The following is a 21,005-nucleotide window of genomic DNA, read 5'->3' on the forward strand; positions in this document are numbered from 1 at the left end:
AAGGTAACTCAGGCAAAGGGAGGATGGACCGTAAACAAAGACTTGGACGTGTGGACGTGTGTGAGGCAAACAGGGGACCCTGTGTGTCTCTGACGGAAAGGAAGACAGTGGCAGGATGTGAGGCTCCTGGTTGGCAAAATCCTCATTTGAAGAGTCCCTTCCTTTACTGCCCTCAATTCTGGATTCTTCACATCTCAGCCCATTCATAGCTAGTAACCAAAAGGGGGCAGCAAATCTCCAGGAATGCGGGCGGCCTTTCCTGGCCGGCGGATCCCAGGTTTTTGGGGCAGACCCCTCGCCAGAACTCCCCAAACGCGCTATTCCAGGCTCCCAGCTTTAGTTTGGACCGACCTCACTCAGGTCAGGATCAGTGGGGAAGATGATCATAATAGAGTTACTACCAATTCAGTAGCGGTCTTAGCGGCTGTCGTTTATTGAACATTTCCTATACGCCAGTCACTTGGCCATGAGCTTGAGGACCCTTTCAAAAATACTTTGATCACCGAGGGGTGCAACTGTGATTCGGAGAGGTTAAGTGTCTGCCTAGGGTCACGCAGTGAGCCTGGAACCCACACTCCAAACCCACGCACCTAACCACGCAAGTCCGCCCCGCCTCTTTCCTCAATATGGACTCTCTAATCCAACATCACGACTCCTTTAAATAACATTGTGGTTTTATTCAGCAGATTCTCTGATCTCCCACCCTAGACCTCTCTCCCCAGACCCGGCCTCCACAGGGGCCACATAGCTGCCCCCTCCCCCTCCGCCGTCTGCGCTGGGAAGGGCCTTTGGGAATCATTTTGTCCCAGCCTCACAAGGTTCACAAGGGGAAGCCCAGATCCAGAGGGAAGGTCTCGCCCCACGGCACCCGGCGCGTCAGAGGCAGGGCGTCCCTTCCGGTGCCCGGGTCCAGCCCCGCGCCCACCCCTTAACCCTGCCCGGACCCCGGACTTCCCGGAAGCCCGCTCCCGAGCGGCCGCAATCACACCTCGGACTCGCGCGGCGGGTCGCGGGCGCGCTGGCAGCCGTACAGCCACTGGATGACGCGCGCGTTGCGCTCCACCACGGACACCGGGGGGCGCCCGTCCCGCGCCGAGCCCGCGGCCTCCGAGCCGCCGCCGCCGCCGCCGCCCCCGCCGCCGCCAGCACCGTCCGGACGATCCGTGTCGCTGGACGTCCAGTCGCTGGTGTCCCCGGAGCCGGGCGGCGGCGGCGCCCCGGGCTGGGGGCTGGCGTCGGCGCCCCAGCTCTGCGGAGAGAAGCGCTCAGCGCCCAGCACCTCCACCAGCGCGCGCTCCAGGCCGCAGTAGTTGAAGAAGCGCTCCTTCTCCGACAAGGGCAGTGAGCATGTGGGGCACAGCGCCCGCTTTCCTGACGCTTCCGGGGCATCTTGGGGAGCGGCCCAAGCCCCAGGAGCCGCTGGTCGCTCGGTTGGGCCGGGACTGCTCGAGGTGGCGTCGCGGGGGGCCCCCAGGAAGAGGCGCCGCACCAGCCCCTGGCCCTTGGCGTTCTCTTTGTTCACCGAAGCCTTGCAGTCCCGCTTCTGGCGGTAGAAGATGAGGGAGTCAGGCCTTGGCAGCCGCCTGCCGCTGCTCCGGCGGGCGGGCCTGGGCGTCCTGGGCGATCCAGGGGGTCCCAACTCATTGTAGGGGTGCGGGGAGAGCGGTCCGGGACCCCCACGCAGGGCTGGCTCCTGACGTCGTGCTATCACTTGGTGTGTCTTGACATACTTGGCTTTGTCGGCCTCCAACCTCTCCACGGCGCTGGGGGTCCGTCCCCTGGACGGGGTGGAGGGAGAGGCCAGGATCATCTTAGCGGAGCTGGGCAGGATAGTACCCCATAAGCCACTGGAGGGAGGAAGCCAGTTGAGGAGCCAAGAGCAATTGGTCGGGACTCCCTGGTACCTACAGGGAAGGAGGAATGGTCAGTGGGAAAGAGTAGATGGCCCTGCACCTCTCCTGTAGGCATTCCTGGGAATAGGATCAGCCAGCCACCCCTCCCCCATCCAAATCAACCAGTGCCGGGTCCAGGGGGCAGAAGCTCAGGCCACCTCTTCCCCTGCTCTCCTATCCCTCAAAGAGGTTGAGCAGGGGCTCCCTGGCCGCCCAGGAAAAAATGCCCCTTTGGGGCACCTGGGTGGCTCAGTCGGTTAAGCGCTGACTTCAGCTCGGGTCGTGATCTCACAGTCCGTGCGTTCGAGCCCCGCGTCAGGCTCTGTGCTAACAGCTCAGAGCCTGGAGCCTGCTTTGGATTCTGTGTCTCCCTCTCTCTCTGCCCCTCCCCTGCTCATGCTCTGTCTGTCTGTCTCAAAAATAATAAATAAAAACATTAAAAAATTTTTTTTAATGCCCCTTTGAGGGTGCCCTAATCTGGCCACGGAGCCATGCCAAGCAAGCATCAGCAAGCAGGACACTTGGAAAAGGAAGTGGGGCTGGTCCCAGCTCAATTCCCGCAAGTGGCCTCAACCGGAAAAAATACCTCTTCCCAACCCAGCAACTTTGAATCCTAGACAAGAAGGCTCCCCAGCCACAGGCTGGCTCTGGCGGGGCCCACCCTTCCCTCCCTGAAGCACTGGGGGTCAGGGATATAACTACAGGGTAGGAACCTCCAGTAATTGCAGCCAACTGCCCTGCCCAGTCCCAGCAGGGCCATGGGGAAGGAGAGAGAGCTGGTCACGAGGTCAGATCAGCCAGCTACCTGCCACCTCTGTACCTCTGCCAAGGAAATTCCCCAGTGCCCAACTGTAAACATCACCTCTGCGTTTCCATTTCACGGAGAAGGAAACTGATAGAGAGCAAGGGGCTTAATCAGGTCTTACTGAGAGTTAGGAGACGGGTCTCTAACCTCGCACTGCAGAACTAGTCCAGCTGGCGCCTCTCCTTGCCTATCAGAACTTCCCTCTTGTGTTTTGCTTCTATTCCTGCTGCTATAAAACCAAGCAGTTTCCATGAGATGTGGGCCCTTTGCCTCACTCAAAAGTTCCCTCCACAAATTCTTCCCCATAACCGGCCAGCATTCCCGGAAATCTGCCCTCGGGGTCCCTGCCCTCTTCTCATCCTGAGACCCTGTGACCCTTGTCCGCCACCTCCCCTCGGCCACTGGGGAAGAGGACCTGGAGCGGTTGTAAATCAAGAGCTGACAGTTCCGCTGGCAGTAACAGAGGGGGCCACCCACATGGCTCAGCAAACCCCATGCCACCCCTGCTCCCTGAATCCTCCATTCAGTTGAAAGGGAGACATAAGTTCTGGGGGCTGAGGGGACCTGACCTCCAGTCTAGAGGCAACAAAAGAACAGAACTTGCCAGGGATAGAGGGAGGGTCCCCGCCCCCAGAGGCCTTGGAACAGAGACCCTGCCAAACCCCCCCAGCCCAGCATAGCCAGTTCAGCTTTACTGGCTCTGTCTCTGTCTCTCTCTGTGTCTCTCTGCCTCTGTCTCTGTCTCTCTCTGTCTCTCTGTCTCTGTCTCTCTCTCTCTCTCTTTCTCATACACACACACACACACACACACACACACACACACACACACACACCTATCTAGTGTTTAGTAAGTCAGTCCATAGGTAGCTGGTGGCTGGGAACTCAGGCAGCAAGGAGAGCCTGGAAGTGTCCTCCCTCCCAGCTCTCAAGAAATAACACCAGGCAATGGGTCAGATTCCAAGGTCCCAGGAGGGCACTGTGCTTGTCTGACCTCATGGTTATCCTCCCATCCCCTTCTCCTCTTCCCAGCCCAGAGGAGCAAGGCTATAAAAAGTCCTTAAACACAGGGACCAAAATAATCTGCCGTCCGCCGTCTCTTCCCTGCCTCCTGGGTTGGCCCTGATGCTCGACCACAGATGTTCCACCCTAGAAGCCTGGCAGACATTAGGGTGCCCTCCGTCCGTTTGCCCACCTTCTCCCAGTCCTGTGGTTAGTGGTCTGAACTTTGCTCGTGGCTTCAGCTCTGGACATGGGCTGGGGGATTTGTTCGCTGGCTTCGTGTCAACCTCCCAGCTCTAGGGTCCCTGAGTGCCTGCCCACCCCAGCCTGGGCTCAGGATGCACTCACCTCTGAGTATGGAGGCTGAATGCAGGGGTCCCTGGGAAGGACCACAGGAGGCCAGGAGGGACAGCAAGGACTGGAAGTAACTTTGGTAGCAGCCAAACCTCACTCTCCACAGGAAAAGGCCAGAGAGTCTCCACCCCCCCCCCCAGATTAACCCTTGCCTTCCTGACCAGGAGCCTGGTCTCCAGTTAACTCCTTCCTGGTCACAGTCTCAGTGCTGGAGAGGACCCTTGGACCAGGTCCAGCTCCTTTATTTTACAGCTGGCCACACAGGCCCTGACAGGTTAAGTGATTTGTATGGAAGCACAGTGAGCTTGGGACACTGCCAGGACCCTAGATAAGGTCTCCTGATTCCCTAGCTTCCTCCAGAGGCCTGGGGTAGGGACATTCTATTCATATGGGGCCAGTCCCCCTGCTAGGCGTTTGCAGAACCTCTTGGTTAAATGGGAAGGCAGAGCAGGGTCCTAACTGACTGTGCTGTTTCCTCTGTAGCAGGTTTAGGCCTGTCCTGATTGGGGTGTGTGGATGGTGTCAAGCCTGCTCTCCCTAGGGGTGAGGCCAGGAATCTGCAGCCTAAGGGTGGGGGCATGGGTGCCGCAGATGTGCGGGGTGAGCCTGTCCCAGCAAGTCTTGGGAAGACAGCCACCTTGGAGCCCATTGGAGGTGCCTCTGCCCATGGTCCTCTTATGGCCAATGAGATTGGCTGGGAAGAGGTGGTGAAGGAAGGATTCTGGGGCCAAGCCTGGGTCCTTTGGTCTCCTTTCTCCCTTGCCCCACCAGGGACTTCTAGAGCTGACATCTCATGTCTCAAGGGGGAGCCCTGTCCCCGCAGTGCTTGGTGCCGGGAGACCTCTTTCCTTCTCCCCAGTAAACTGCAGCACCCAGAGCAAAAAAGTCAATGTCCCTGCCAAGGGGCCCCTGCCCTCCTTCAACTGACCACTTTCCACAAATCCCTTTCCCTCTCTTGTAGAACTTTCAGTGTCTGCAAAGCACATTCACACCTGTGCTCTTGGATCTCCTTTGTCTATCCTAAAAACCCTAGGGGGTGCCCCCCCCCCAGCAGACGTGACCATCCCACTTGATGGATGAAGAAACAGGATCTTGCCAAAACCCAACTCCAAAACCACTCTCCACTGTACCCTCTGTCTGTAAAGTAAGGTAATGAGACTGAAAAAAATCAGAGGCCCATTTGCTGGTAAGAGATTTTTATCACCTAGTTAAAGGAAGTTTTTTGTTTTTTGGGGTTTTTTTGGTCCACAATAGTTCCATATTGTATTATTACGGCTCTTTGAGAAGTGCTTTCATCTACATGATCACAGTTCATCCCTCGGACAATCTTTGGGGAGTAGTAGGTTTTAGTTCCCCCATTTGACAGTTGAGAATACCGAGACTCAGAGATGTGAAATGACTGATCCAAGCTCACACAAGGCAAAGAACTTTTACTGGGAGATTAATATATGCTGGACACTGTTCTGTGTGTGCTTCATGCCATGACTAATAAGTTTAATTCTCCAAACAACCCAGTGAAATGGGTACTTTCTTTCTCCTAATTTTATAGATGCAGTTTGGAGTTCTTGGCCCATAGCGCTGAGATCTGGTCGTGAAGGGGTTAAGCGTGGAGGCTGGGCAGGGCCCAGCTGGGATGCTGTCAATGGCAGGAAACCTGGCCTGTGAAGGAGGGGGAGGATGGGGCTGTTGTGTCTGACAACCCCCATCCCTTTGGTCTTAAAGGAGCATCCGGGTTGGGAAGGGCAGGTGGGGTGGGGTGGGGAGTGGGCTTCTCAGCTCTTTTCTAGGACAGATGCTGGACTGCAGAATGAGGGATTCAGAGTGGAACGCAGGGGCTGCCCTGGGGCAGCCCCTGGTCTGATGAGGGTGACTAGAAGGGACTCTGCTTGTGGGAGCACTCCATCAGATGGAGGAGGCAGCCCCAGCCCTCGGAGCGCCCAGTCAGAGGGGGGAGACACAGCTCTGGAGTCCGAGGTGGGGGATGGTCAAGTAGCCTTGCTCTCACCAGCGCACAGTCTGAGGGGTGACAGTACCCTGTCCCAGGATGCCAATGGAAACAGACCCTCTACTGTGCTGGCGGAGCAGGCTCATGGAGGAGAGGTCAAACTGGATTGGCCTTCTGGGTAAGAGAGCCCTGCAAGTCAGCGAGAGACTGAGGAGGGGGAGATCATGAGGTGGAGCTCCAGCTGCCTGCCCCCGCCCCGTCTCTGGGTCACACTTGCCATGAACGGATCATCTGTCTTTCTGGTAATGGATCCCTAGGGACATCCTTAAAGTGGCTCCTTCCGGTGCTAGAGGCAGGACCCTGGGCCTGTGGGAGGCCAAATCTGAGAGATATTTCCTTCCTATTTCCAAGCTCATTCCCGGATCACCTTGATGATCAGTTGGAAATGGGCTGAGTCAGAACTGGCTCCTTCCGGAGAAGAGAGTGGGAGGGGGGGGAGGCTGGGGGAGCAGCTCTGGTCAGTGTCGGGAATAATGAGAAGGCTCTGGGAGGCCTTCAGATCCAGCCTCAGGCCCCCGACCCACACTGTCACCTCCCTTAGCAGCCAGCTACAGGCCCCTCACCACAGCCACACACAGCTCAGCCCCTGCCTTTGATTCTAACCCTGGTGTAACCGCTCACTGGCTGTGTGGCCTGGAGCAAGAACTCAACCTCTCTGAGTTTCCTTCTGTGTAAAATCGGAATGAGAAGACCCAGGTCTTGAGTGGCACAAAGAAGTGGCAGCTGAGAAAGCCCCTGGTGCCTCAAGGTGCGCATAAATGTTAGATGGATCTGCCTCTTAGCCCCTGCCCTGCAATGACACCTCCGGCCTAAATGGTTTCTAACCCCACAGTCTCAGCTGCTGTCAACAAATCACTCTGAACTCTGCTCTGCGCTGTGGGGTCAGCAGCAGGGTCAGACCGGTTTCTGCCCTCAGGGAGCTCAGCCTGCTTAGGGGTGGATTGGGGGCAGGGGCATGACAGACTGATCACAACTTCAGCCAGAGCAGTGCTTCTTTCTGTGACCGAGATGAACAAAGCAGGGGAGAGGGGAGGACGTGTGTTCTGCCAGAGAAGAGGGGAGGGGTACGTTTTTCAAAGAGGGGGTATCTGGGCCTGGAAGGGATTTCTGGCAGGGGTGGGATGTCTGGTGGGGTCTGGAGGAGGGGGGTGTTGGGGGAGGGATGGTGAAAGCTACAGACCCCAAAACAGCAGGAGCCAGGGTGTCAGGGAGGGGACTGCAGGGGGTGTGGAGAGGGGAGGGGAGGAGAGGGAGAGAGAGGGAGGAGGGGGAGAGAGGGACAGACGGAGGGAGAGGCTCAGGAGGGCTGAGAGACAAGATGAGGTGCCGAGAAGGGAGGAGATGCGTGAGGTGGTGGGGGGTCCTGAGAAAAGGCGGCTCAGAGGAGAGGGCTCCGGGAGGGGTCAGGAGCTGCCAGCAGGAGGGGCCCACGGCGCAGGCGCCGGTGAGGCCCCAGCACCACAGGAGGGGCCCCCTGCGCCATGTGCGCCCCCACGGAGATCAGAGCAGCTATCCTGTAATTCGGGACCTTCCGTTTAGGAAAGAATCTCAGCCACAACAATAGCCTGGCTCCCACTCTGCCTCCGAGGGGTGCGGCCTCTGGGCAGAGCCGTTGCCCAGCACCCACCGGGGGAGGGAAGGGCAGCGGGGTCGCGGAGAGGAAGGTGTCATGACACGCTGTTTGTGGAGCCCCTTCGCGTTGCCAGTGAACACAGTGAGTAAGAGAGGCTGTCCGCTCGCACAGCGCTTCCAGCCCAGGATTAGAATAAGGAAACCAACTCCATTTACTGTCCGCTGTGCGCGAGGCGCTGCGCTCCTTGCGACACCTGCTTCTTCCCAAACCCTAGGGGGTGCGGCGAGGGAGCGGGCAGAGGCGGAGAAGTGACTCGGCCAGGGTCACACGGCTTGGAGGCGGCAGAGCCGGGCCTGCAGAGCGGACTCGCACCCACAGGGCAGCACCCGCGGCCCGGGCTCTTGGGCAGATCTGCTCTCCCTCGAGGTGGAGCCCGGAGTCTTCCGGACGCACGCTCGGGCGGGCACGAGGGCAGCCCCGGGTGGCAGCGCTTCCCCACCTGCTGGCACCTCCTCCGCCCCCACGCCTTTCTCTGGTCACCCTCACTTTCCTCCGCTGGCCTCAGCGAGGGCGCCTCTTGATCCAGTGCACAGAACCCAAACCATCCAGTCTCCGCTTAGCCGAGTAGGGAACACACACATGGGAGAGCAGTCGGGGGCAGGGTTCGCGTGGAACGCGGCGGCAAGAAATGTATCCTCCTGCAAACATTGACAAATATGCATTCATAATGACAAGTTGAAAAATATGTTTTGGTGTTTCTTTTTAACACAGAGAAAGCCATGAAAATATCAAACATGACTGAATTTAATTATTATTGCACACGTATGGGTATTTTGGTCAAGGGCCAACAATACTGTATGAGTAAGAAAATAAACATGTGAGTAATTCACAAATTTTTCTAGCCTTATTCCGTAAAATCTATTTTTCTTGTCTTGATTTAAGCAAAGTTACTAAATATGTTATTATAGTGAAAAGCTTCAGGGGTGCCTGGCTGGTTCAGTCATTAGAGCATGTGACTCTTAATCTCAGGGTCATGAGTTCTAGACCCAGGTTGGGTGTAGAGATTGCTAAAAAAAAAAAAAAAAAAAGTTTCATATCACTCGCGTTCTACTGGCAGTAATGCCCTGCTAGCCTCTCTGCAGTTGTTTTCTTGTTAGTTTTTTTAACATTACTATTTGGTGAAAGTTTGATCTGTTGATATAGTAGGAAATAGAATTGAACATAAAAATTTTAGTGTTTTTAATGTTTATTTATTTAAAAACATTTTTAATGTTTATTTCTTTTTGAGAGAGACAGAGGGTGGGGGGGTGAGGAGCAGAGAGAGAGAGAGAGACAGAGCGAGACTGCGCATGAGAGAGAGAGAGAGAGAGAGAGAGAGCATGAGCGGGGGAGGGACAGAGACAGAGAGAGGGAGACACAGAATCCAAAGCAGGCTCTAGGCTCTGAGCTGTCAGCACAGAGCACAACGCAGGGCTCGAACTCAGGAACTGTGAAATCATGACCTGAGCCAAAGTCAGACACTTAACCCACTGAGCCACCCAGGCGCCCCTCAAGCATTTATTTATTTTTTTATTTTTTTCAACTTTATTTATTTTTTTTAATTTTTCTTTTTAACGTTTATTTATTTTTGAGACAGAGAGAGACAGAGCATGAACGGGGGAGGGTCAGAGAGAGAGGGAGACACAGAATCTGAAACAGGCTCCAGGCTCTGAGAGGTCAGCACAGAGCCCGATGCGGGGCTCAAACTCACGGACCGGGAGATCATGACCTGAGCCGAAGTCGGACGCTTAACCGACTGAGCCACCCAGGCGCCCCTCAACTTTATTTATTTTAAGCAATCTCTACATCCAATGTGGGGCTTGAACTCAGGTGCCCCCAACATAAAAATCTTAAAGCAACACTTAAATTTAGAGATGAACTATTGCATTTATTTTTAAGAATGTTTATTTATTTATTTTCGAGAGTGAGCAAGCAGGGGAGGGGCAGAGAGAGAGGGAGAGAGAGAATCTCTAGCAGGCTCTGCGCTGTCAGCACAGAGCTTGATGGGGGACTCCAATCCACGAACCATGAGATCATGAGCTGAGCTGAAGTCAGATGCTTAACCCACTGAGCCACCCAGGTGCCCCAAGGTGATTTTGATATCGGGACCCCTTTGAAGAGCAGGGATCCCTCTAGTCAGTTCTAAGGGTGGCACAGAGCTGTGGCCAGGAAGGTGTTGTGTCACACTGAACACACCCAATGGTGGGAACCTACCCTTCTGTATGTGAGGAGGGTAATTCCTGGAAAAGGTGGAGGTTGAGAGCTGGGCAGATACCCAAAAAAGTGAGTATTACACCCATCATCCCTAATATCATCACAGCATCGTAACTAACACTTAATATTGTCACGGGTTTATAATCGTCACCTTCTTCACAGTCATTGCCAGCTTCTCCATCATTTCCAGCACCGTGAACGTCTGTGGTTTTGGCCACTCAGCAATTACCCTCACCCTACCCTGACCTTGGCCACCTGTGCTCTCAGAATGGAGAAACTTGACTCAGGGTGGGTTGCTTGACCTAGGCTTGGGTCAAAAAGCCTATCACATTTCTCTGGCCCCAGTTCTTCATTTAAAGATGGGCATGTAACTCAATTACAGCCAAGGGGAATTTTGCCAAGACTGTTGAGACAAATCTCTCTCCTCTTTGCTGTGCAAGAACCTGGGAAGACAGAGCCCAGAGAGTCCAGCCTGCCCGAAGACTGCGTCAGCAGAGAGGAAGCAGTATTGAGAGTCAGAGACAGTGAAAATGGACCTTGATGAGTGGGGCCTTTGTATCTAATCATGTCTGAAGCAAACCTCTACGTGGTCTTCACAGTTGGGGAAGCCAATACCTTTGCCTTTGGCTTAACCCTGCTGGGTTGATTTTTCAGTCACCTACGTCCAAAATAAACTGGAAGGAAACATCATTCTCTCCAAAACCAGGGTCATCATCAGAGTGCCTGCAGCATTGAACATGAGAAGCCTTCGTTAGCTTACCATTCTAACCCATCTCCGCACTAATTTCTCAGGAATGTTGAACAAATGCTTCCAGGTTTGTTGTGAAGCAGACTCAAGAGAACAGAAGTTCTCATTAAGGAGTCAGGAGACCAAAGTTCTGGTCCTGACTTTGACATGAACTCACTCTTGGTCTGGAGCAAGTTGCTCTCTCTTGAGCGTCAGATTCAGATCTATTAAAAGGAGGAAAGTGGATTATATCAGTGGCTCCCCAGTGCTATTCCTTGGTGGATTCCAGTCGGCTACATAAAATTTACCTGGGGAGCTTGCTAACAAGACAGATGCCAGACCTCTGTCCTTGGAGAACCTAATTTAATAGATCTGGTGGGGAGTCAAGATGGAAAGACTAGGGGCGCCTGGGTGGCTCAGTCAGTTAAGCATCCGACTTTGGCTCCGGTCACGATCTCACAGTTCGTGGGTTCAAGCCCCGCATTCGGGCTCTTTGCTGTCAGCATGGAGCCTGCTTTGGATCCTCTGTCCACTCTCTCTCTGCCCCTCCCCTGCTCACGCTGTCTTTCAAAAATAAACATTAAAAAAAAAAAGAAGGAAAGACTGTAATAGTGGCTCAGACTGATTTTATCGATATGAAGTACCTTCCTAGGGATTCTAGATGTGACGTGTTATCTCTTGCAACTGAAAGTAGCTCTAATATTGCTTGTTCAGTTGACTGAAACATGAGGTGTATTTAGGGAGGTTGAGATGTCGGCATATCTCTGGTGAATGTGTCTCATGTCTAAGAAGATAGGAATGTTGCAGAAGATTTATCATGTGAAATTGTATATGTTCCCTAATCCCACTGAGTACATCCCCCTACCCACCCCACCCCCCCACAAGAGGGCTCAGAGGGTAGTTCTTCACCTCCGTGTTGAGATAAGCATAAGTGAGAACACCAAGATCCTTGGAAAATTTTATGGTGGATGTGCTCTGCAGTTGGGGTATATTGGGAGAGGAATCACTGAGATGGGCTCCCCTGATTTCATTAGGGGTGATGGGGTCCTGGAGGAGGAGAGGCCAAGTGGCAGGGCTGAATTGCCAGACTCAAGGTAGACGCTTTCACTGCAGGTAAAGTGATCACCAGCATGTTTTGACTTGCCGGGATCTTTGATCAGAGTGTCCTAGCAGTGAAATAGACGAGCAGCTTATTCAATTGATACCACTGACTTATATAACAGAAACACCTCCAAGTCTTATGGTCAGAAGCCAAAGGTGAATTGTCACCGTGGAGCATCTCAGCCTTGTGTCCTATGTCCAGATCCAAGCCAGTTCACAGAGCTGATGTCCTGATTGAACAGGAGGCCAGGTCCCTTAAGGGAGGACCCTGTAGCACTGCCATAGTGTATAGTGTGTGTCTTTCTCCAAGGAAGGGGGAAGGGAAAACTCAGACCTTTCAGGAATTACTAGACATTGACTTTGAATTGATGCTAACATCTGGGAACCCAGGATTGAACATGTCTAAAACTAACCTCCTGATCTATCTCTTATCACCCCAGATCCATTTCAGCATCCTTCCAATTGCTCAGGCCAAAACCTTGGAGCCCTCTTGGACACATGCCTTTCCATCACATTCCACATTTAATCCATCAGCAACATCTGTTGGCTCTATCTTCACAACACATCTGGATTTATGTCACCTCTGTCCCACTGCACTCCTACCACCCCGGTCCAAACAGTTGTCCTCTCTTGCCTGGATCGCTGCAGTGGCCTGTAAGGCTCCCGTCTAACCTCATCCCACTCAGCTGCTAGATGAGTCCTTTGCGAGTGGAAGTTAATTACCTTAGAGCTTCTCTGCTCAAGTTCCTGAAAAGGACTCCTCCCCGAGTGAAAGCCAACATCCTCAAAGGCTCACAAGGGTTTACGTAAGCTCACCTTATCTCTGGCTGTCCTCCCTCTCAGCCACTCTGCCCCAGATACTTTGACCACACGACCTTGTCTACTTTAGGGTTTTGAGCCACTACCTGGAATGCGTTCTCTTTAGATCTCTGCTTTGCTGACTCCTTCAGCTTGTTTTAAGCCTTTGTTCAGCTCTCACCCCAGTGAGATCTCCCCTGACCATTTTATTTAATAATTCCCCAGCATCTTTCTGCAGTATTTGCAACACATATTATTCTGCTCTTTCTCTTTGCATCTACTTATTTTTTTTAACTTAGCACATTCTAACATACGAAATAATTTACTTATTTACGTTCATAAATATCTCCCCCACCTAGAGTGTAAGTTCAGTGAGGGAAGGGACCTTTGTTTTATTCACTGATATATCCTGAGTACCTCGAATCAGGCCTTGCACTCAGTGGGTGCTCAAGATACTTGTTTCATGGATGGATTTTGAAGAAACCCTGGAGAGACTGTGGAGGGGGCTCGAGAGGGTCCCTTGAGAGGGTAGGTCTTGGGACCGAGTGATGCAAAATTCAGGTCCCAGAAGGCCTTCTAAAACCATACAATTTCCCCTTCTGGCCAGTGAGACTCGAGGGAAAGTCTGCTGCAGGAGCCTAGGGAACTTTTCCCGCTCTCAAGGAGACCCAGGGAGAAATGGTCTCTATCCTCCTCTAGGTGAGCTGTCTAGATGTGATTCTTATAACTATTTTGGTTGTCTGGGACCCTGAGGAGAGCAAGTCTAAGGAAAAAGCAAACAGTGGGTGTGTGTGGATAATCTGGGTCCTTTCCTCATAATGTGCCCTCAAGGAATGGCTTACTGTCCCCACCTGTGGGCTGTGCGGTCAGCCAACTGTCGGTGCTTGTCACCTCCTTCAGGGTCTGCCTCTGCTGCTGAGAGCCCCTTTACTCAAGGACAAGCCCTTCCTAGGGTGGCCCCCCAACTTGTGATTGAGGAAGGTGAGGGTATAAAGATCTGGCCTTTTGGCCCCAAGTGGCACATCAATGACACTGATGGGCAATTTTATTCCAAAGCATTGACCAACTCAAAGACTTTTACGTGACACTGTGTCCCCATAGGAAGAAAACAGGAACCAAGGGGTGAAAGCAGGAGCGATCCCATTTGCTATTATTCTAATAACCCAGTGAAGACCTTTTACGTCCCAGCCCTGCCACTCTGGGCCCTGCGGGGTGAGAGGTCCTCATTCTCAAAAGGATTTGCAATTCTTTTGCCAAAAGGATTTGCATTGAATTATAAGCTCCGTCTGCCTCCTGGGTGTTCTGAGCTTCTTGTATCTAGGAACCAATGGTTAAGAAAAGGGGTCACTGTCGTGGCAGAGGTGTTTGACCCTGTTTATGAATAGGAATAAAGCTGCTGTTCCATAATTGGGATAGTCGATTCCAGGTGACCTACCTGGGTGCTTCTTGGTGGTCCCTGGCCCAGTTGTGACTGTAAATGACCACGTAATGCAACCCTGGCCTGAGAAGGCCCTGGTGACCAGGGGCTCAGGCTCCTTGAGGATGAGGGTCTGGATCATGCCACCCACCAGGTGAGCCACTGAGGCCAGCAGAAGTGGCAGCTGGGGGGGGGGGGCAGTGCGGGCGGATCTAGAACGGATAGAAGAGGAGGGACATCAGGAGTCTCCATTGTGGCCCTGAGACCATCTGCAGCAGTGGGGGATCTAGTTCGTCCCACTAAAATTCCTCTTGCGAGTTTCTCCTCCTGGGACTCCCTGGCCAGTGGACTCCTGAAGGAGCTGCCTTTCGAATGTTTATGGGGAAGTGGATTCAAGCAGCTCCACGATGGTCTGTGGCAGACCCCAACTTTCTTTCTTTTTGTATTTTAAGTTTATTTTGAGAGAGACAGAGACAGCGTGAGCGGGGGAGGGCAGAGAGACAGGGTGAGAGAGAGAATCTGAAGCAGGCTCTGCACCGTCAGCACGGAGCCCGATGCAGGGCTGGAACTCATGAAACCGTGAGATGCCGACCTGAGCCGAAACCAAGAGTCAAAGCTTAACCCACTGGACCACCCAGGCGCCCCGACAGTAACTTTCAAGAAAGGGCTTGCTGCCCATCTGTGGCAAGTGCAGTCGGCCTGAAGCTGTCGCCTCCTTTAGGGTGGGCTTCACCTGCTGAGAGCTCCCTCACACAAGGTCATACCCTTCCCAGGGCAACCTGTGCGTGGTGACCGGAAGAGATGGGGTGTGAAGGTCTGGCCATTCCAGCCCGATGCAGGACACTGACTGGCGATGCTCACGCCAGAGCTCTGTGCCAGGACCTCAGAGCGAGGTTTCGCCAGCCTGCATCGCAGTTCAACTTCTTCCCCTGCCTGAGCCTGGTTTCTGCTCCTTCTTTCATAGGGGTTGTTGCCGAATAAACATCTTCTGCCTGAGCTCTGTCTCGAGGTCTGCTTTCGGAGAACTCAGCAATGTATTATTCTTGGAACACACCCAGCCTCTAGCAACAATTTGCTGTCTCCAGCCCCCTCAGAGACCACCTGAAGGGGGCTTCTGAGCAGCTCCCCCAACATGTCTTTCTACTCTATTTGAAATTTAGCTCTACTCTGTTTGAAATAATTAAGCACCCACTAGTTTCAGAGCCTTGATAATTTTTTAAGTGCCTTCCAGGGAGACTGGGAGTAAATATTTTCTCCATAAAGGGCCTAGACCCTGAGTGGTCGGTTCCCCCTCGGCCTCCTGAGGTTTCAGCCACAGGTAGAGTGGCCGTCCTTGCCAGCCCTAGTGATCTGAAAGAGATGGCTTGTCGGGAGCCTAGGCCAAGTCCCTTCCATGACATCTGTGGTTAGTCACTTAAAAAAAAATTTTGTTTTTTAATGTGTATTTATTTCCTGAGAGACAGAAAGAGTGTGAGCAGGAGAGGGGCAGAGAGAGAGGGAGACACAGAATCTGAAGCAGACTCCAGGCTCTGAGCTGTCCACACAGAGCCCGACGCGGGGCCGGAACCCACAGACCGTGAGATCATGACCTGAGCCGAAGTCAGATGCCTGACTGACTGAGCCACCCAGGTGCCCCTGCGGTTGGTCACTTCTTAGAGACTGCCCCCAGCAATACTGAGATTAGGTGAGCTTGGCACCGTGAGACACAGGCCACAGTGATAATTTTGTTTCCAAATTATCCCCCTCTACCCTCTAATGTTTACAGGAAGCAGGTCGGTTGAGTCAAGGAGATGTAGAGGCTCAGACTGGGGAGAGGTTTCCCAGGGACACGCACAGGGCACCTTGCCTTTGAGCAAAGTATCCCAGGCTCATCCACCAGAGGGCAGGCTTCACCCTTCAAGGAGCCTTTCTGATTCGCCTTCACCTTGGGACTCTCTTTTCCAACCTCCAATCGCCCCAGGGTCCACACGGCTGCCAGGCATCTCTCTGCACATCCTGGACCTCCTTAGCGCTGCTGTTCCCCCTGGTGACCACTCTGATAGTTGTTTACCTGGACGCTTGGTGTTTTGTAATGCCAGTTAACCGGTAAGAGCAGTAATTCCTTCATTTCTGTTTTTTTTTTTCCTGTAGTTTATGAAATATCTTCACATACATTATCTCATTTGGCTTGCAAAGCAACTTGGAAAATAATTTATTATATGGTCACTTAAAAAATGTTTATTTAGTTTGAGAGAGCGAGTGAGCGGGGGAGGGACAGAGAGAGAAGGAGAGAGAGAATCCCAAGCTGGGTCTATGCTGTCAGCCCAGAACCAAGGCAGGACTCAACTGCACGTGAGATCATGACCTGAGCTGAGCTGAAATCAAGAGCTGGATGCTTAAGTGACTGAGCCACCCAGGGGCTCCTGTATATGGCCACTTTTTGGAAGAGGTAACTGAGGTTCACAGAGGTGAAGTGGCTACACTTTGTAAAGTCACGTAGTGAGTTTCTGGTGCTACTATAATTGACATCTGTTAAGCATTTGCTATGTGCCAAGAATGGTATACAAGCTGGCTTGTAATTTACTTAATTCTGCAGTAATGGGTACCGTGGAGTATTGACAGCAGGGATAGACAAATAGATGACTGGAACTTACAGAACTTATTAATTAAATGGTTAAAATCTCCTATGTTCTTACTGGGTATTTGTTTCCTTGATCTATCAGTTTCTAAGAGGGCTTAGATCTGCCTTTTGTAAACAGAACATCATTGGATTTTGCTTTTTTATTTGGTCTGACATCCTTTATCTCTAAACTCATTCATTGAGATTAATGTATCTTTATTTACTTTTCTCATCTTCTAATGGGCATTGTATTTTTTGTACTCCCCCCCTCTTTTTTTTTTTTTTTAAACATCTTTGGGATCGACCCTCAACTGCCTGCCTCTGTTCATTTGGAAATTATAGGTTCTATGCCTTTGAATATTTTTTCAATTGTTACGTTGGCCATTCTAACCTAATAATTTGTCTGAGTTCTCGGTTTCAATTAGCATATTTTTCATTTTCAGAAATTGTATTTGGTTCTTTTTCAGGTTTACTAGTTCCCACATAATATCAAGTTTCTCTTTTAGTTTTTGAATATATCAAGGTTATTTTATGTTGTGTGTCTGATGATCCCAATATCTTTGAAGGTCTGTTTCTACCGTCTCTCAGTTCTGTGTGTTCTCCCTCGTGGTGCCTTGTTACCTTGTGTGTTTGGTTATTTTTCACTGTGAGCAGCTTGCATTTCCCTAGAAATTTGTAGGAATTATTTGAAGCCTGTGTTGACATTGACAATATGCATTTATTTCTGTCAATAATGTGCTGGTACTACCCCCCCACACCACTTTAAATTCTTTGTTTAAGGATTTTAGGATTACATAAGTAATGTGATTTGACTTCGGATTTCAGAAAGGGGCTGGCTTGCAGATTGTGAATTTTTTTTTTTTTTTTGAGAGAGAGAGAGAGAGAGAGTGCTTGTGTGCAGGAGGGGCAGAGAAAGAGAGAACCTTAAGCAAGCTCCATGCCCAGTGCAGAGCCCAACACAGGACTTGATCCCATGACCGTGAGATCATAACCTGAGCTGAAATCAAGTTGGATGCTTAACCAACTGAGCCACCCAGGCGCCCTGAAAATTATGAATTAAAAAAAATTCTTTAAACGTTTATTTATTTTTGAGAGATAGAGAAAGACAGAGCATGAGTGGGGGAGGAGCAGAGAGGGAGACACAGAATCCGAAGCAGGCTCCAGGCTCTGAGCTGTAGGCACAGAACCCTACAAGGGGCTCAAACTCTCAAGCCCTGAGATCGTGACCTGGGCCAAAGTCTGATGCTTAACCGACTGAGCTACCCAGGCGCTCTGAACCTGTGCATGAGAGCAAATGCTAGAACAAAAAGACACAATAGTTTTGTTTTTTTTTTTAGCTCTGATCACAAATTTGTATTCCTCTGCTTGTCTTTGAGGACCTTTCATAATCTGATCACATTGTATTCACCCACTCTCTTTTTCCTGACATACGTGCCCCGAAATAGTCCTTCTTGGCATCTTCATGATCTCTTTAGTTTGTGACTTGCCGCAGCGCAGTGAAGAAGCAGTGACCACCGTTGTGGGCCCTCAGAGCCTAGGCTCAGATCCTGAGAGAACTGTAGACCTCCGGCAGGTTACCCACCCTCTCTGGGCTTCTGTTTCTTTACCTGTAAACTGGCAAAGAACAGTAGGCACTTTGCAGGGTTGGGGGATTCTATGAGTCAATGCAGGTAGAACAGGTGAAGTAGGGCCTGGCACATAAAATTGCAGGTGTTGGGGCGTCTGGGTGGCTCGGTCAGTTGAGTGTCTGACTTCAGCTCGGATCATGATCTCATGGTTCATGAGTTCGAGCCCCACGTTGGGCCCTGTGCTGACAGCTCAGAGCCTAGAGCCTGCTTCCGATTCTGTGTCTCTCTTTCTCTCTGCCCCCTCCTCCACTTGCACTCTGTCTCTCTCTCTCTCTTTCAAAAGTGAATAGACTTTTAAAAACATTTTTTTAAACTGCAGGTGTGTTTTAGCTGTTACTACTAATCTCCCCTATGTAGTGGGTTGTTATTAGTTCCCTATAGCTCATCTGTAAACTGGGAGAGGATTCTTGTGAATAAAATAGTTTTATTATCACTTTAAAATTTTTTATTTATTTTTAAAAATGTTATTTGATTATTTATTTTGAGAGAGAGAGAGACACGGAGAACACAAGCAGGGGAAGGGGCAGAGACAGAGGGAGAGACAATCCCAAGCAGGCTCCGCGCTGTCAGCGAGAGCCTGACGTGGGGCTCGAACCCACAGACTGAGAGATCCTGACCTGAGCCAAAATCAAGAGTTGGGTGCCCAACTGAGCCACTCAGGCGCCCCTAGTTTTTTAAACCAAATATTGTCACTTTGTTTGTTTGTTTGTTTGTTTTGTAATTTCAAGTTTTTATTTAAATTCCAGTTAGTTAACGTACATAAATAAAATAGTTTTAAAAAGTACCTAACGGGGTTGCCTGGGTGGCTCCGTCGGTTGGACGCCCGACTCTTGATTTTGGCTCAGGTCATAATCTCGCAGTTGGTGGGCTCCAGACCCCGGGGCAGGCTCTGAGCTGACAGCTTGGAGTCTGCTTGGGATTCTCTGCCTCCCTCTCTCTGTGCCCCTCCCCCACTTCACGCTCTCTCCCTCTGTCTCTCTCAGGATAAATAAATAAGCTTAAAAAAAAACAAGTACCTAACACACTGCCTGGCACATAGTAGGGCTAATTTTCTGGAACGGCAGTTTTCCTGCTGCCATTTTAAGAGGGCGATAGCGCCCTCTCTACTGAGATCTAGGGCTTCGTTTGTCCCAGTGGAGAGACAAGTGCTTTGCGTTTCAAGTCTCAAGGGCAACGAAATGGCTCAAGACGTTGAAAGACAGAGCAATGAGCAACCCTACCCACCTCAGCAAAGGTAGTAACTAGCTCCTGAGACCGAGGGGATGGACCAGTGGCTGATTCTGTGAGAATTGAGCTCCAACTGACCCATGGTAGCAAGATTTCTGACTGGATGGAATGTGACTCCGGCTCCGGTGTTTAAATAGGGCTGGACTGTGGGGATTTGGTCCATAAGCATCTTAGTGGACAGCATGAGGATCAGAGGCCTTTCTCCAAGTCTTAGGGATAATTCTGGAGAAGTTCCCTCTAATCTTGGCTGTTTGAGGAGGATGAAGAAATATGATGCTTCCTATCTCTTGGTGTCTTGGAGGAAATTTATAGTGATACATTGTATGTTTTATTTTCTCAATGGAGGGCAGGGATGTGCATGACCTTCCTCTGTAAATCTCACAACCCTTTCATTAGTACTTTTCCATGTTGAATTGAATCATTAAATTTTAGAACTGGAAGGGCTCGTAGAAATTATCCCGAGTACTGACAGTAATGAATTATTCTGAAGGCCAATGATACCATCCTATTTGATTCTTTTTGTCCTATGTGTCTAAAAGAAATCCTGAAGTCAGGAAGTTTCTTCTCTAAGGACTGGGCTTAGGCTGAAAGGTGGGCCCAGGTAAACATGTAATTTATCTTCAAAGAACATTTTCTTCTCTACAGCCCATTGTAGCCCACGGGCACTGACGTTCTTTTGGGAAAGACTAGGAGAACCACTGCTTTTGATATGATTACAGCAGAGGGGTTGAGGGTCCACCAGATTGCACCAGCTTCCGGAAGTCCTGCCTGCTAGACTGGAAAAGGCATGGCCCAAGACAGGTCTCTGGAGCAGGCCCATTAGTTAGCCAGCTGGAGAAGGACCAGAGCCTCTGCAGACAGAGTAGTGTTCTGACATGTAGACCTAGACAAGAATGGTTGTCAACCAGTCAACTCCAGCCTGCCCTGGGCTCATCTGTGACTCAGCTTTCCAATCTCTTTGGTGTCCATTCTTTTCCTTTCAATATCCACTCCATTTTCCCTGCACCCAAAGTTCTCATGCAATAGTTCCTTATGTGCCCCTTTGTTAAGGGGCGCCCTGGGTGGCTCAAGTCAGTTAAGTGTCCGACTCTTGATTTCGGCTCAGGTCATGATCTCATGGTTCATGAGTTCGAGCCCCACGTTGGGCTCTGTGCTGACAGCGTGGAGCCTGCTTGGGATTTCTCTCTCCCCCTGTCTCTCTCTGCCCCTCTCTGGTTCTCTCTCTCCCCTCTTCTCTCTCAAAAATACACAAACATAAAAAGAAGAATTTGCTATGCTATGAACTGTTCTTATGAAAAAATGCTTATTCACATAAAATTTTGCTTACAATTCTAGTGGGTCCACTGACAATCCTGGATTCCTTTGTTGGATTCCTGCTTAAGAATACCCACCCTTGAGTAACGTACCTGATAGTGATTTAATGCATTACCTCTTCTGTTTCTCAGAAACACAGCTGCTGTTCTACTATGAGGTAGACAGTCTGAGAGTGAGGATAGGGACTTGAGTTTGGGATGGGGTGCGGAAACGGGTCTGTGCTGTTGGTTGGTAGAGGAGGTAAGCGAATCTAAAAAACACTAGGACTTGGGGCGCCTGGGTGGCGCAGTCGGTTAAGCGTCCGACTTCAGCC

At 51.1% G+C, this 21,005-nt stretch overlaps 1 protein-coding gene across 1 annotated transcript; it reads right to left on the reverse strand.

Moving 5' to 3' along the window:
* Nucleotides 1-982: 982 nt before the first annotated feature.
* FAM110D (family with sequence similarity 110 member D) lies at nt 983-3,948 on the reverse strand. The gene is made up of 2 exons (XM_047083335.1): nt 3,890-3,948; nt 983-1,904 (listed from the first exon to the last, which is right to left on the reverse strand). The coding sequence occupies exons 1-2, from the start codon at nt 3,946-3,948 to the stop codon at nt 983-985; spliced, it is 981 nt and encodes a 326-aa protein (XP_046939291.1).
* Nucleotides 3,949-21,005: the final 17,057 nt, after the last annotated feature.

Source organism: Lynx rufus, unplaced genomic scaffold (genome assembly GCF_022079265.1).
Source record: "Lynx rufus isolate CCGP_SWC_20201006 ecotype Redwood Valley unplaced genomic scaffold, mLynRuf1.p SCAF_2, whole genome shotgun sequence".
Taxonomy (NCBI): Eukaryota; Metazoa; Chordata; class Mammalia; order Carnivora; family Felidae; genus Lynx; species Lynx rufus.

Excerpts from the sequence above, each read along its gene's own strand:
- FAM110D (XM_047083335.1), bottom strand. The coding sequence starts at position 3,948 with ATGTCCAGAGCTGAAGCCACGAGCAAAGTTCAGACCACTAACCACAGG. Across the intron at positions 1,905-3,889 it reads AACCACAGGACTGGGAGAAG|GTACCAGGGAGTCCCGACCA; the intron begins GTGGGCAAACGG and ends CCTTCCCTGTAG.